The sequence below is a fragment of the Giraffa tippelskirchi genome, chromosome 12 (assembly GCF_054371585.1).
Source record: "Giraffa tippelskirchi isolate mGirTip1 chromosome 12, T2T-mGirTip1v1.2.pri, whole genome shotgun sequence".
NCBI lineage: Eukaryota > Metazoa > Chordata > Mammalia > Artiodactyla > Giraffidae > Giraffa > Giraffa tippelskirchi.
The window spans coordinates 94239372-94255183 of NC_137286.1; the positions used below are offsets into that span (position 1 = coordinate 94239372).

General features: G+C 40.8%; 1 protein-coding gene and 1 long non-coding RNA gene across 6 annotated transcripts in view; one reads left to right on the forward strand and one right to left on the reverse strand.

Annotated features, from left to right (window-relative positions):
* Positions 1-1592, forward strand: part of LHFPL6 (LHFPL tetraspan subfamily member 6) — a 276744-nt gene extending 275152 nt beyond the window's left edge. For all 5 annotated transcript variants that reach the window (XM_081547753.1, XM_081547751.1, XM_081547754.1 and 2 more), the window contains one exon: positions 472-1592. In XM_081547753.1, the coding sequence (XP_081403879.1) occupies positions 472-590 (119 nt within the window). In that variant the 3' untranslated portion in view covers positions 591-1592. The remainder of the gene's footprint in view (positions 1-471) is intronic.
* A 9880-nt stretch (positions 1593-11472) lies between these two features.
* LOC145528784 (uncharacterized) overlaps positions 11473-15812 on the reverse strand; it is a 43271-nt gene continuing 38931 nt past the window's right edge. Inside the window, exon 2 of the long non-coding RNA XR_014070648.1 lies at positions 11473-13618. This is a non-coding gene — a long non-coding RNA (uncharacterized LOC145528784). The remainder of the gene's footprint in view (positions 13619-15812) is intronic.

The window sequence follows — 15812 nt, forward strand, 5'->3', positions numbered from 1 at the left end:
CTTTCAAATGGATCACCTCCTTAGAGTGGCCCCTTTGCAAAAGCTGTGTCTATATTTAGGACTGTATCTCTATTTTGAAGTTTTTTTCTAAGGTACCTCATTATGCATATGAGTTTAGGTGATTTAAATCAGAACTAATACCTTCATCTCTCCTATCCCGATAGCTGTTATTCCTCCTTTTGTTCAGCCGTGGGTGTGAGCATCGCAGCTGGGGAGAATAGGATTCTGTCACTTAGCTAGCAGGAGACATAGGCCTTGAGGTCCTTCTCAAATGCAGCCAACCACACTGGCTTTCTTCCATCATGAGATAACTTTCAACCCTTATTATCATTCGAATGAGACTGTATTTCTAAGGAGGATTTCAGTTTCACTTTGGTCCACCAGGAGCCCACACCTGGGGAGAAGTAACAGAGCCTCCAGTAAAATCCGCCTGACCTGTGCCTGCTTTCTCTCCTTCTCGTGTGTCCCTAGGTAAGTGTGAAATCGGCTGGGCCTACTACTGCACGGGAGCTGGGGCCGCCGCCGCCATGCTGCTCTGCACATGGCTGGCTTGCTTCTCAGGCAAGAAACAGAAACAGTACCCATACTGAGATGGAGCTGCCACACGCAGACAGAGGAGAAGATGGGCCACAGGGACCCGGAGGGACCGAAGCATCCAGCTACTTTCAAAAGGCAGAAGAGTGCTTCTAAACCATACGATGCAAATGAAATGAAACCCAATGGAATCAGAAACATCATACCACACGGAAGGGTTGTGCAAGATTTGTGAAAGAAATGTAGAGCATGGAATGATAGAGAAAAATGGACCAAAGGCTAAAAATATTGCAGGGTGTTGGGTGTTTCTATTCCACAGAGTATTGTTGATGTAGAACACATACACACACAAAACAAATCTATATATGCAAACAAGGTGGGTTTTTTTTTAGGATGATGACTCAGAGAATCAAAAGGGCTAGTAGAAACAGTATTATGTTAGGAAGCAGGGTAACCCAAAAAGGTTCCCTGTGAGTCATGGCACTTTTGAAAGCACACGAGCATATACAGACATACCCATGAGATACACATGCCCAAACACAGACATTTCAGTGGTTGCACAGACTGTACGAGATGTTTAGTGGTGCATTACTCCTCTGTTTTCTTTTTAATACACATTTAAAATACAGTATTATCACTTTATAAAGCATACATTAAACCTAACCAATGGACCAATAAGCCACTCTATCAGTATTTTGTATACTCTGCATAAACTCTTTACACCCTCAACATGTTTTCAGTGTTTATGCAGACCTTTAGAATTAAGCCTTTGTATTTCAATATTATTCAAAAAAATATGCAATATTTCTCTGAGTAGTATCTGCTGTAATATTCTTATGAAGTAAAGGGGCAACTTTCTGTCCACCATAGGAGAGAATTCAGTTGAAGATGTGAAAGTAAGGCGAGACATTTTCCAGTCATTAGATCTTGTTTTCTTTCGTCCATTATTGTACTGTGCTGTACCACATTTATTCCAATATTCATTTTGTAAAAAGTAAAAAGTGCTATTTTGTTTGTATTTGAAAAGCTCTGTGAATAAATTCTCTCTTTGATCAATAGCTCAGTGTGTCATAGAGTGTTATAATTCAGTTATGGGGTTTGCTTCTTAATTTCCTAAAAGTAACCTTTCAACTCCAACAGTGTTGTAAATTTTTCATTTTATTTTTAGGCCCCCTATTCATTCACTCACTAGTCATCCAACCAGGTGTTCTTATTGGCACACAAGGTACTAAAGGTAAAGTGAAGGTTGCTCAGTCGTGTCCAACTCTCTGTGACCCCATAGACTGTAGCCCACCAGGCTCCTCTGTCCATGAAATTCTCCAGGCAATTCTATTGGAGTGGGTAGCCATTCCCCTCTCCAGGGGATCTTCCCATCCCAGGGGTTGAACCCAGGTCTCCTGCATTGCAGGTGGATCCTTTACCTTCTGAGCCACCAGGGAAACCCAAGAATACTAAGGTGGGTAGCCTATCCCTTCTCCAGGGGATCTTCCCAACCCAAGAATCAAGCGAGGGTCTCCTGCCTTGCAGGTGGATTCTCTGCCAGTTACCATTAAAGGTGAGTATGACATAATTCCTTCTTTCACCCTAAATTCTTTGCCACCAGAATTCTAACTGCCTGTTCACTGCACTTCAGTCATGATCAAATCCTTTTGAGAGAAGAATTTCAAGTCTGTTTTAAATGAAGTTTGAGAATCTGGGCAATATTTAGAAGTGGTTGAAGGCACCGAAAACCATGTCATGCCTGGTTCAGTCTCCGTGGATGACGACAGAGTGGTCTCAGGCTGACAGTGACATGCCTCCCCTCCACTTTCTATAAGGGGCTGCCTTTCTTTGGTGTTTCTGTGCCAGAAGCAATGTCTTTCAGGCGTCTTGGTGATTCAGATCCTCTTACCCTCCTATTCCCAGCCTAAATCCTGGACTAGAGTGAAAGATCTGGACCCTTACACTACCCCGTAAGAGGACCAACTCTTTCAAAGGCAAAGATTGGATGACGGGTATTCTTCTCTTAGGCAATGCTGAGTAAGCATGAAATCCTTAAAATTTCTGGTTCAATTGGTTTCCAAATTATATATTGTTCATATTTGGAAATTAAATATTCTATTTACACATGTAAGTATATTTTTATTCTTTCAATGCATTTTGAGCAATTTAACTTGAATATCCGAATATCACCCTTGCTTCTGGCACTTTTAATCATCCAAGGTGAGGACTGACGCTGCCAGGAAGAACAATACAAGATTCTGGCCAGTAACATTCTGGACTTTCTGAGGCTTTGTTGCTATGGAAAAAGCCACTCTGCTCTCAGATGCTTATTTCATCCTGTGCTGAATGCCGCTTGATTGTGTCTCATTGTCCACCGAACAGGGGCTTCTCCACTCTGTGGCTTCCTCCTGGGAGGAGACAATTGCACTTTGCTTCCTCAATTAGCCCATCATTTTCAGTTACTACTAGTGGCTTTCGAATTTCTTTAACTGCACCTTCTTGTCAGAATAGTATTATGACTTCCTAAGCTCGCATTATCAAGTTGGGAGTTCTCAGTGGAATTCACTAAGGTCTAATTTCTTGGGCAGATTTAATGATAACATTGTCATTTTTATGTAATCTGCAGGGTTTTAGACATTAGTGAGCCTCACTAGAATAAAAAGCTGATCACTCTGACATGATGAAGTGAATTGGCACATGCTTATATCTCCAGTTCTGACTAGTCGTAATTTTTTTTTTTTGGTTCAGGATGTCCCAGGGCTTGATGAGCAGCATCTGATGTATTAGGAATTGTATAAAAATCTAAAGAATTTTTATATGTTGATAATTCTTTTCAAATGAAAATCAGCTTTCATGAAATAATAATAATAGCAATAATGATAAAATCTCTGAGAATTATCTATCACGGACTTCTTGCTGATGTACATGTAAGGGACTGTGTTCAGAATCTCAAAGATCATTTGTACATGCTTGTGAGGTAAGTGGAGGAGAGGGTTTCCTTGTTTTTAAGGAAGAGAGAACAATGCTTAAAGAAGTTAATTGATGAAACTGAATTGACCCTTCCAATTTTCAACAAATTCATTTGTGTAACAGTTAGTTTTTGAGCTCCTGCTACTTGCTAGGCATTATGCAGGCATGCTAAGTCTCTTGTCATGTCCGACTCTGAGAGACCCTATGAAGAGTAGCCCACCAGGCTCCTCTGTCCATGGGATTCTCCAGGAAAGCATACTGGACTGGGTTGCCATGCCCTCCTCCAGGGAATCTTCCTGACCCAGGGATGGAACCCTGTCTCTTAATGTCTCCTGCATTGGCAGGCGGGTTCTTTACCACTAGTGCCACCTGGGAAGCCTGCTAGGCATTCTACTCCTATGTATAAAGCACTCCATAAAGTGCAACCCTTGCTCTATGGGGGAAAACGAACAAGAACGTCAGTGGTTACATGTCCCGGAATGTCAGTTGACTCTCAAACACAGGGAGAAGTTCCTCCCAGGTAAAGAATTGTTTACCCTAATTTATTTATTAAAGATACATTTAAAAGATATAAGGAAAAGAAAGATGATGTGATGATTTTCTGCTCTTCAGAGACATCATTAAGAAAACAGAAAGGTAAGCCAAAGACTGGAAGAGTCACCTATCTGGCAAAGAACTTACATTCAGAATATATGAGGAATAATAAAACGACAACTCAATTTTTTGAATGGTTGAAATAAATGGACTATTTTACGAAAGAAGATACACACAAATGCCAGTAATCACACTGAAAAGGTGTTCACCATCTGAAGAATATATATACATGTATAACTGAATCCCTGTGCTGCACACATGAAACTAACCCAATATTGTAAATCAACTATAATTCAACAAAAAAATTATTAAAAAAAAAAAACTGTTTTGCAGCCCTTCGTGATGGAATGAATTTGTCAGAAGGTTACCGAAAAAAGTTTGTGGGTCTAGCTGCTCGCCGCTCAAAAGCCAGGAACAGGCCAGGTTGGTGGAAATGAAAGTTAAGTTTGCTTTGTTTCAGATGGGGCTGGGGCTGGGGGTCAGGGATGAGGGTCTCCAAAGGCCGACTCCCGCCCTGACGAGGGCTGAGAGCACTTACAGACAGAGTTGAGGGGAAGGGATCACTTGCAGAAACAGCATAGTCATCTCTGCCAGCTTGAAACTGGTCATCAGTGGTCTGACCAGCATCGTCCTGAATGTTTTAGGTACAGTGAGTCTTCAGTTCCACAGTCCATTTGTTTCCATTTCTTTGCAGTCAGTTCTCGGAATTGGGGCAGCTTGTGTCGTGGGTACAGCCTGGTCACCGTGTAGTTAACGTCTCCACCTGGGGTTTCGGTCTCTGTCAGCCAGTTCACAGGATGTGGCTCAGAATATTATCTATGTCCTTGAGAAAGAACGAACAGTCCTTGACTATGCTTAATGACTACATTATTATTATTTAGTCTCTTTTGACTATTTTCTGTTGTTTCCGCATTTCTCTGATTAAATTTATTCATTGACTAAAGTTTTCCACAGGCAAAAGGCAGGCAGAGAACATGGTGGGGTGGTGGGGACAAGGACCTGCTCCATTTCAAGGATACCAAGTGTGCAGGCACCCCTCTTGGATACAGGGTTTCCCTCATAATGTGGAGTGCATCCCTCCAGAGAGCCTTCTTAGAAATGTTACAAATAGATCGTGATGACAGCTTTCAGCAAGCCTACAGGATTGATAAGAAACTGCCTGTCATCTGAAGAGTAATTTTTGAGGGGACAAAACTGGACTAATTCCTCAGAGCAGAGCAAGAGGTTGCCATGATCTGGGTCACTGCCCTAACACCTACCAACGGGGTCAACGAGAAAATAATTGATTTTTCCCTGGAGGAGTTCGCCTGGTGTGGAAAAAGGACAATATTCTCATGATTCAGATCTTCTTTACTTTGGTACCCTGAGTGACTGTTCAATTTTTGTGATCATTAAAGAAAGGATTTGGATCTGAAAATAAATGGTAGTGATGAAAAATGAGAAAGCTTTTAATGTGAATGAGAGCAGGGAAAAAACATCATTCTGTCAGGCCATCTGTGGCCACGCTGAAGCTAAATTACTTCCATGAGCAATTGGATCTGGAAACTTCCTCTTCTTTTTTTTTCTTAACAGTCTCCACAATTCCACTTCTCTAGGATATGGGGAGGAACTGTTGCTTGTCCTGTTTTTGAAAATTATGCTGTGTCTTCTACACAGGATTGTCTGAGATACGTAGTTTGGCTCAGCCGCAGTGTTTTCTTAGGGCCTCTGATATCCTGGTAGTTTTCTTTTAATTATTTATTCATTTAAAAAGTGTTTACTGATCACTTAGTATGTATCATATGTTCTAATAGCTTCACTGTTTACGTATTTTATATTTTACCATGGCCCTTAAGTTTCTCTGGGCTTCCCCGATGTCTCAGACGGTAAAGAATTTACCTGCAATGTGGGAATTTACCTGGGTTTGATCCCTTGATTGGGAAGATCCCCTGGAGAAGAGAATGGCAACCTACTCCAGTATGCTTGCCTAGGAAATCCCATGGACAGAGAAGCCTAGCAGGCCACAGTTCATGGGGTCTTAAAAGAGTGGGACATGACTGTGCAACTAACTCTTTCACTTTAAGTTTCTCTATGCATTTAAATTCTTAAAATCAGTACTCTGTCACAATCCTATTAGCATATATTAGTCTATAATACCAATCATAGTATTTTTTGTAATGAGTGTTTAACTTGTAACTCACATAGAAATAAGCTTCAATGGGAGACATTTTTTATATGGGCTGTCTGTTTTAATGCACTCATCTAGGATAAATTATTATTTGCCTGAGGGGAATTTTTAGTCGTTAGTTTTTGAGCCACTTTACTGACAAACTCCAGGTCTTTAAGGAAGCCTTGGGGTTTAAGCTAACAGAAAGAGATGGGTGGATTAAGGCTAGCTATAACACGGGGTTTACGTGCCCTTGTTTGGTTAAAGCTTCACGCGTATGGCAGTGATTAAGACCTTCCGGTGCAGAGAGCCCAAGAGTTTGAATGTTGATTCTACCATGTACCTGTTGTGTGACCTTGATCAAGTTTCCTTACCCTAGTTTCCTCATTTATGGAATCTGAATAATAATCTTACCTTCTTAATGGAGTATTATGAAGATAACACAAGATAATCCATGGAAGAACTGTTGGTCCCTGTTTTCCATTGGAAGCTCAAAGGGAGGGTTCTTGCCAGTTTAGTTTGTCTTCTCTGTGGTCCACTTACTTTGTCCTGTGAGGTCAGATAAGCTCAAGGATGCCTTCTTCCAAAACTCAGCTCTCTAGTCCTGAGTCTTCATGAGTTTATTTCTCTACATCGTTTTCCTTTCCTCCAGCTACCCCAAAACACGTTGGCTTTGATATTGCTGGCCCAGTTCTCTGAGAGCCTAAGCTGAGCTTTCTGAACCTTTATCTGTGTTCTCTATGACACCTGCCTCCTCTGGGCTTTGCCCTTTGTCATCATGAGCAAGGGACTTTAAAGTCTTTGGGCAAGAGGAATTAAGTGAATTGCACAAAAATGGCATATGGAAAATTTTAAATTTGTGCAAAATGACGTACGGAAAAGCTTTTTCACTGAGGCATTTTCAGAAAAAGCAGAAGTCTTGAAACAACTTAGATGCACATCAGTAGGGAACTCAAATAAATGATGGTACATCTGTAGGTGGAAAGCTATACAGCTATTTAAAAGTAGCATTTCTGTACTGATACAGAAACAGCTTCAAGATCTAAGAGAAAGGAGCAAGAAACAGAAACGTTATACAGTATGCTAAAATTTCTGCAAACATTTTTAAAGGATATATGTGTATTTGCTTTATACCAATGATATATTTCTAGAAAGATAAATAAGAAACAGATGATAATAGTTATCTCTGGATAAGAGACATAGGTGGGAGGAAAACTTCCTTTAAGTGCCCTTCATATCGTTAAACTTATGGCTATATTACCTATTGAAAAATAGCTATATTACCTATTTTATTTTTTAAAGATAAAATGTGGACTTTAAAAAAAGTCTTTATTGAATTTATTACAGTGTTGCTTCTGTTTTATATTTTGGTTTTTTGGCCCAGAGGCATGTGGGATCTTAGCTTCCTGACCAGGGATCGAACTTGCACCCCTTCATTGGAAGGTGAAGACTCAACTACTGGACCACCAGGGAAGTCCCCCAAATTTTCCTTTTTTGGTTGCACTGCTCAGCGTGTGAAATTCCAGCCAGAGATTGAACCCATGCTCCCTGCAGTGGGAGCACAGAGTCTTAACAACTGGATCACCAGGGAAGTCCCCAAAATAATTTTAAAATAACACAAATGGGTTATTTAAAAATGTATAACCCAGCTATGAGAGGATGGATATACCTATTGTCAAAATCTATAGAAAATAACCTTTTCAATTCCATAGCCTATTAGAGTTCACAGCCAGCCCCCAAATTTCTGCAAATCCCCAGTGTGGAGGCACGTTTTCTGAGGCTACCTCTTACACACCCAGATTCTGCTTTTGTCCTTAATTTCTTTGCCCCTAATATAAAACTTGGTGCTCTTTCTTGTTCTCTATAAAAGAAAATTACTCCCAGTAAGTATTGATGAGTTTTTGTAGGTTTTACTGAAGCTTTAGCAGGTGAAGCTGGAGGAGAGATTTACAACCGAGCATTGCAAACAACTATAACCGGAACAGCCCACGACCTTCCCTTTCGTTGCTTTCTATTGTGACGTTCCAATAAGTCCACCAGCCTGGTCTCTTCATTGAACTGCTTCCTCTGGCCTCTTCTTTTCTCTAAAAGAGCAAACCAAATTCTTTTTCTCCCCTGCATAGTCATTCTGTGTTCCTATTTCATTGTGCCATTGAAGCATCCTCCAGGGCTCTCTCCCTCACTTGATTCAAAAAAGCATTATTTTCAAATTAAGGCAATTGTTACTTGAAAAGGAATTTTGCTATCCGTTCCCTTCTCCACCATCACCTCCCTGGGAAATCTTGTATATTCTCCTGCCTTCAATTACATCCATATTCTGAAGATTCCCAAAGGTATTGGGTGGGCCAAAAAGATTATTCAGGTTTTTCCGTAACATCTTATGGGAAAAACACTTTTTGGTCAACCCAGTACATAGCTGGCCCCAGACCTCTTATAGCCAACTGCATACACAACATCTCCATTTAGCAAACTCAGAGATATATCAAGCCCACTGTCCAAAACTGAGTTAATCTTCCTTCTAAACCAACTCTGTCCCCAATGTTCTTTGTGCATCACACAACTGTAAACAAAGTTGCTCATGTTCGGAACCTTAGTCATCTTAGATATATCCTTCTCCCTCTTCCACATTAGTTCTCCCCCTTAGAGAGTTCCACTTTCTTCATCTCCACTGATACTGTCTTAATCCAGGTATTGTTAACAGGTCTGAGCCAAGTTAACCAACCCCATGTTCAAGTTCTTGTTGCAAACATTGAGAGCTTAGGATGTTTGGAGATTACAAGAGCTGTAAGTATCTCCACAAGTTTACCACCAGATGGGATGTTATGATTAAAGCAAGACTCCCACGAGATTCTGCCACATAGACAAACATTTGTTTGCAAGTTAGCACAAAAACAGTCATCCAATCTGTTCCACTGATTTGTACTTAAGGCACTTTGAAAAGTACTCAGCAGGAAAGGTTCATTTGAGCAGATGTGTCAATATTCAAGCAGCAGGATTCAACTCACCTTTTGGAGCAGAGCCCTCTGCTAAGCAGTGGGACAGAGAACCCAGTGTCTGGTTACCAAGACCGAGGTTGAAAGTGAAAGTGATGTAGCCATTCCCTTCTCCAGGGCACCTTCCCAACCCAGGGATCAAACCTGGGTTTCCTGCATTGCAGGCAGATTCTTTACCATCTGAGCCACCAGGGAAGCCCAGTCGAGACCTAGGTTACCAGTCCTAAAGGTGACAGAGCCCACTGGGCTCCTGAGACTCTCAAAAAGCACTGTTCATACCAAGATAGAAGCAACTGTATAATTGACCAAAGTCAATTCATAAATTTTGGCTGCCACTCCGTTCACCAATGAACTACTCCTAGCATTCCTCTGACAATGACCCAACACTCTACTAAAGGTTGAATAGTGATATTTGAAGGTATTTTTTGCTGTTGCCTCTGGTGAATGGATGTCTAATGAGGGTAGACTGAATGTTATGTAGTCACCTCTCAGTAGAGATTTAGAAGAATCACATACATTTGCATGTCATTACATATTATAGCATTATATAACATACACATATATACATATATATGTATATTTGTATATTACATTTTAAAAATACATTGCAGCAACTAACCAACATTGTAAAGCAATTATACTCTAATAATAAAATTTAAAAGATGCTTTTTAAGGAAAAACATACATTGCAGACAAATATACCCTTCTTATCTTCACACTCCAAAGGCATCTTCGTAAGTCCTCACTTGCTCTCCTCTAAATCCTATGTAAAATCCCCTACCTGTGACTTCTTGCTTCTCTTGTTTTACCCGGTGTGTACATCTCTAACCACTCTGTCTCTTGTCACTCTTCTCCTTGTATCTATTGTGCTTGGCTACATTGTCTTCCTTTTGGTTCCCTCAATTAGCCAAGATATCAGGTGCCTTGTAGCATTTGTCCTTCTGCCCTGCCTGCCTAGAACATCCTTCTGTACCTCCCTCAGCCTAACTAAGCCCTACGCATAATTGAGGTCAGACATAAAGGAAACCATTGCTGACTCTTCCTGCCTCAGCTGAAGAGAGAGTAGACCCTCCTATAATCAAAGATGGAATGAAGTAATCATCTATGTCTATCATTTGACTATTGTTGCTGCAGGGGCAATGTTTGTGTTCTTCTTACTGAGCACTGCCATTGTCTCATTGTTAGTGATCAACAAATACTGGCTGCATGAGTGAATGAATTTAATAGAGCTATATTGTATCTGAGGACTTTTGGCCACAGGCTTTTTTCTTTGTTTGTTTTCTTGTTTTATGTAAACTTGAAGAGTTCATTGGCTGTATTAAATGATTCATTTAATAAACCATTTAATTAGCTGGCAGCATCCCAACTAGCAAGTGGAAAGTTACTCCTGAGTTTATTTGTAGTTGTGTCTGAGAATATCAATTGGTGTAGACTTTTTAGTGAGAGTCTTTGGAGATTGATATGACACATTAATTACTCAAACTAGATATACAGGATAAGGCATACATCTGGTGTCTTTTGAAATCTAAACTCCAAATCCTCCTTATCTGATGGTTCCTAATGGTCTTTAAGAAGAAAAACATTTAAGATAAGAATAAACACAAATAATTGCACAGTACATCTGGAAGGAGTTTTCCCCATCACTTTTCCTTAGGGTCAAAGTTGGGGTGCGAAAGGCCTTAAAGTAAGAGTCAAAGGAAGTTTCTCAGAGAGCTAGTTTGGAAACTGTGCTGTGAATTAACTCCATATGGAGACATTCTACCAAGTTCAAAATCTACTGGTCTAGTCTGTTCAAGTAAACACAGATTAGAAATCTATTTGTTTACATTGCAAGGATTGGCTTTCTTTTATGGCATTCTGTGCTGTCTTGGAGGCAATGCAAGAGATAATTTTTGCATTAAAAGATTGCCAGTAACCTCCAAGGCATTAGAATGACTACTCAACTTTTCCCCTATTGTAGTTCTTATTAAGAGTACAGATGCTGGGACTTCTCTGGTGGTCCAGTGGTTAAGAATCTGCCTGCTAATACAGGGGACACAGGTTTGATCCCTGGTCCAGGAAGATTCCTCATGCTGAGGAGCAGTTATTGTTCATGAATAGCAATAAGCGAAGCCATCTCGAAGAGAAGCCCTTGCACTGCAGTGAAGAGTAGCCCCCGCTCGCTGCAACTAGAGAAAGCCCACAGCAATAAACACCCAGAGCCACCAAAAATAAATACAATAAAAAAAAAGCTATTGAAAAGAATACAGGTGCTTGAGCCTACTGTCAGAGTTTATTGTTCAAGAGATGTGGTCTAGGGGCCATAATTTGCATTTTAGAAATAAGTTAAAACACAAAAAGATGTAGAAAGCTGTAAGGAAGAGCAAGCATCCATAGTAACCCTATTTGTACACATAGATCTGGTTCACTACTTTCAGCTGTTGTGAAGATTTCCATCCTGGTACCATCCTCACCACGGTCAAGGGTATCAGCTGTGTCCTACTGGGGAAATAAAGCACCTTGAGTTTGAAACAGAAGTGAACATTATTACAAATGAGGGACTGAAACCAGGTATTTTCTTTTTCTTCTTCAAGGAGTAGTCTGCATTATCTTTCAGCAATATTTGCTAGTGCAGGCGTGGCTTCCTCGTGTCTTTTTATCAGAAAGCAGTCTAGGGGCTTCCCTGGTCCAGTGGTTAAGACTTCGCCTTTCAACGCAAGGGCTGCGAGTTCGATCCCTGGTCTGGGAGCTAAGATCCCACACGTATCGTGATCCTCCACCCAAAAAAAACCCACCATAAAACAGGAGCAATATTGTAGCAAATCCAATAAAGACTTTAATGATGGGCCACATACAAAAAAAAAAAACTTAAAAAAAAAGAAATATTTGAGAATAAAATTAGAATTTCATTGGGATAGTTTTAGTCACAAGGTAAAAATGATGGTATAGAATTCTGCACATCGGCCACAGGGAAATTGATCTTCCTTTCCGAGCATATGCCAGCTGTTGTCAGTCCTGTCTTTTCTCCGTGGATCTGGATGGACCCCAGACCAGGACAGGCTGGTCTGTTTTCTCTGGACCATTCATCTTTGCTCTGGCTTGATCTCAGGATTCTGGAAAAAAAAAGGCTCTGATCTTTCTTGTTTCGTGGTTTTGCTTCATTGGTTCTTTTTGGATAAAATAATTCTGTTTTTTTGTTTTAAACTCTAGCTCTGCTTGAAGTTTAAAGTCATGAACTAGTAACAGTATGAAAGTGAAAATGAAAGTATTAGTCACTCAATTGTGTTTGACTCTATGTGACCCCATGGAGTGTAGCCCACCAGGCTCTCTGTCCATGGAATTCTCCAGGTAGGAATACTGGAGTGGGTAGCCATTCCCTTCTCCAGGGGATCTTCCCAACCCAGGGATCCAACCTGGGTCTCCTGCATTGCATACAGGCTCTTTACCATCTGAGCCACCAGGGAAGCCCAATAACAGCATATGGCACTGTAAAACAGGCCTGGCTTGAAGATCCATTTTTGCCACATCTTTGCTGGACAGGTGTGGTAACCTCTAAACCTCTGTTTCCTCATCTGTTAACCAGAGGTGATGATAGTATTTGCCTAATGAGAAACTCACAACCTAATGCCAGGCAAATAGCAAGTATTCAGTAAATATTTTTATTTCTACTTAATATTTTCACATTTTGAAGTCTGGTGCTCAGTCATATCTTAAGGAATCAAGAAGAACCTCTTCTACATGAAGTTAAAAGTCTGCATCTGACTCTCAATTGGAAATTTTCTGTCCACAACAGCTCATGAGTTCTTGGGCCATTAGCTTCATGGATGATATTTATAAAGCCTGGGAAGCTGAGCTGTCATAGGCACTGAAGATCTATCTGATCAGACCTTTACCTAATGAAGAAGGACTCCCTATAGCTCTTTCATGGACTGCTATTGTTGATAACAGCTCACAACACTCATGTGATCTGATGTGGTGTTTACATCCCAAGTGCAGATGCAACAGTTCAGACCTACGTATTGTCCAATCAGGTGCTTGAGGAAGATATCTGCCAATAAGAGAGGCGGTGAAAAAATGCAATGCAAGGAAATACACGGAAACACCTGAGTGTTAGTTACACCACGCCAAACGTTCACGAATACCGATGAGAAACATTCAGCACAAATTGCAGGACCCCTGAACCACGATGAGTACTTCCTGTCTCCTGAGCTCAGAATCTTGGGAATTTCTCTCGGCGCTCTGCCCTCCTCTGCTGCTGGAGGTTGTCAGCAGGCTTTCCCACGGGTTGGGGGCTGCTTCTGGACATGATTAGGCTCTCAAGAAGCGATTCCCACGAGCTTCGATGAGTGTCAGGTCACTGTTGCAGACATTTTCACTCACTTGATTTTTTTCTTTTTTGCCTCTGGCAAGTGGTTTTGAGCTATTCAGTTAGTAAAGAAATAGGTTGGGCAGTTCATGAGACAGAAGGAAGAATTGTTTTGACCTACTTAAGCAATTGAAAAAAAATGTTGTCTTTTAATGATCTCATTTATAGCTAGGTGCAATTTTTTTTTTAAAAATTGGGGCTGTCAAGTTTTCTATCAAGGAAAACAGAAAATGTAAACTATGAAGGTTTATTAAGTAAAATATTAAAATAAAATGTCAAGAACTGTACTGGTTTTGAAACACACTGTACAATTTCCCCCCTTCCTCCCTCCCTTCCTTTCTATCATTTGTAAGTGACAAGAGCTGTGTGTACACATGAGAAAACAAGGCGCAAACAAAGGTCCCACCATCAAGAAGCAATCAAATGAGGCAACAGACATGTTTATACATGGAGCCACAGTTACAGAAGCTTGTACAGGATCCAGTCAGGAGTATAGCAGGAAACGGTTATTTTATCTCACCATTGAGGGGAAGCTACATAGAGGCGTTGTCATTTGAATTTTGTTCTTGTTAAATCAGCTGCTGAATTGAGCACTTGTCAGATCGTATTATAGTCATATGTACACACATATATACACACGCATGCACACACACGGGAGTCATTAAAGAAATAGACTCCTCAAGAATTGTAGGATAGAACTTTTAGACAGAATAAGTGTTTTAGCAAAATCTAGGATTGAATGCTTAGCAACAATGCTTAACCGGTTGTGCATGCTAGGTTGCTTCAGTCATGTTCAACTCTTTGTGACCCTACGGACTGTAGCCCACCAGGCTCCTCTGTCCATGGGATTCTCCAGGCAAGAATACCGGAGTGGGTTGCCATTTCCTCCTCCAGGGGATCCTCCCAGCCCAGAGATTGAACCCGTGTCTCTTAAGTCTCCTGCATTGGCAGAAGGGTTCTTTATCAGTAGTGCCACCTGAGAAGCCTGCTTAACTGATTGGCCTTGTTGCTGTTGTTTTTTTTAATTGAAGTATAGTTGATTTACAATGCTGTGGTCATTTCTGCTGTACAGCAAAGTGGTTCAGTTATACATATACATACATTCTTTCTGGTTTCGGTTTTGTGTTCAGAGCTTTAGGATCCAACTTTTGTCCGATTTATTACATACCTGTTTAATTTCTATGAATTTTGTTTGTTGTTTTCTGAGAATTTTTAGGTAAGCAAAGATTAGGTGGAGATTGGAATTATAGCTTGCAGCATTGTTAGTAACATATATAGTGGATATTACTTGCAAATTCTTTCTCAGTAATAGAAAATCAATAGGTATTCACCAGTTGGATGTGGTGAGAGAGGACTTACAGAAAGTGAGGCTGATGGGCAAAGGTACGGGGTCAAAGATTAGCTGGGTGCAGTGGGGAAAGGCAGGTGGCACTTCCTATCAGGAGGGGTGGGCCAGAGTAGAATGAGGCTAGTGAGTCGGACGAGGACTCCATCTGCCACTTACTGCTGATGACAACCGCGGTTACGTCCCCATCCTCACGGTTCCCCTCTCACCCAGCCCCAGAGCCAAACATCCAACAGCTGCCTACCTGCTTCCATGAAGATATCTGACACCATTCAAGTTAAGTGTCCAAAATAAAACCCTGATATTCCCTCTTCTACTTATTTTCTCCTCCACTCTTATTCATCTCTGTCAATGGTAACCATACCCACAGTCATGGAAGCCAAAAATTGAAAAGTCATCCTTCATCCTTCATTTTCACATCCGAGCCCACATCCAAAACAAATCCTACATCTGCCTGTTTTTCTCCAGGGCCACTATGACTGTTCCTCTAATTCTCCCTCCCCACCCCATCCCCTAAACATCCACTGTATTTTTACGGTCCTTATAGTTTTGCCTTTTCTGGAATGTTACATAAATGGAATCATGCAGTATGTAGCCTTTGCAGATGGGCTTATTTCACTCTGAAGTAGATATTTGAGGTTTATTCCCGTCTCTGTACGACTTGATGCTCATTCCTTTTTCTTACCAAAGAGTATCCTCTTATATGGCTGCAGCACACTTTGTTTATTCATTCACCTATTGAAGGACATAGTAACTGTTTCCAGTTTTAGACAATTGTAAATCCATAAAGAATTGCTTCCTGGTTTTTTGTGCACACAAGTTTACAGATGAGTTGATTAAGTACCCAGGAGCATGATTGCTGGACCGTAGGGTAAGACTAGTAAGGCTATGCTTACCTGTGTA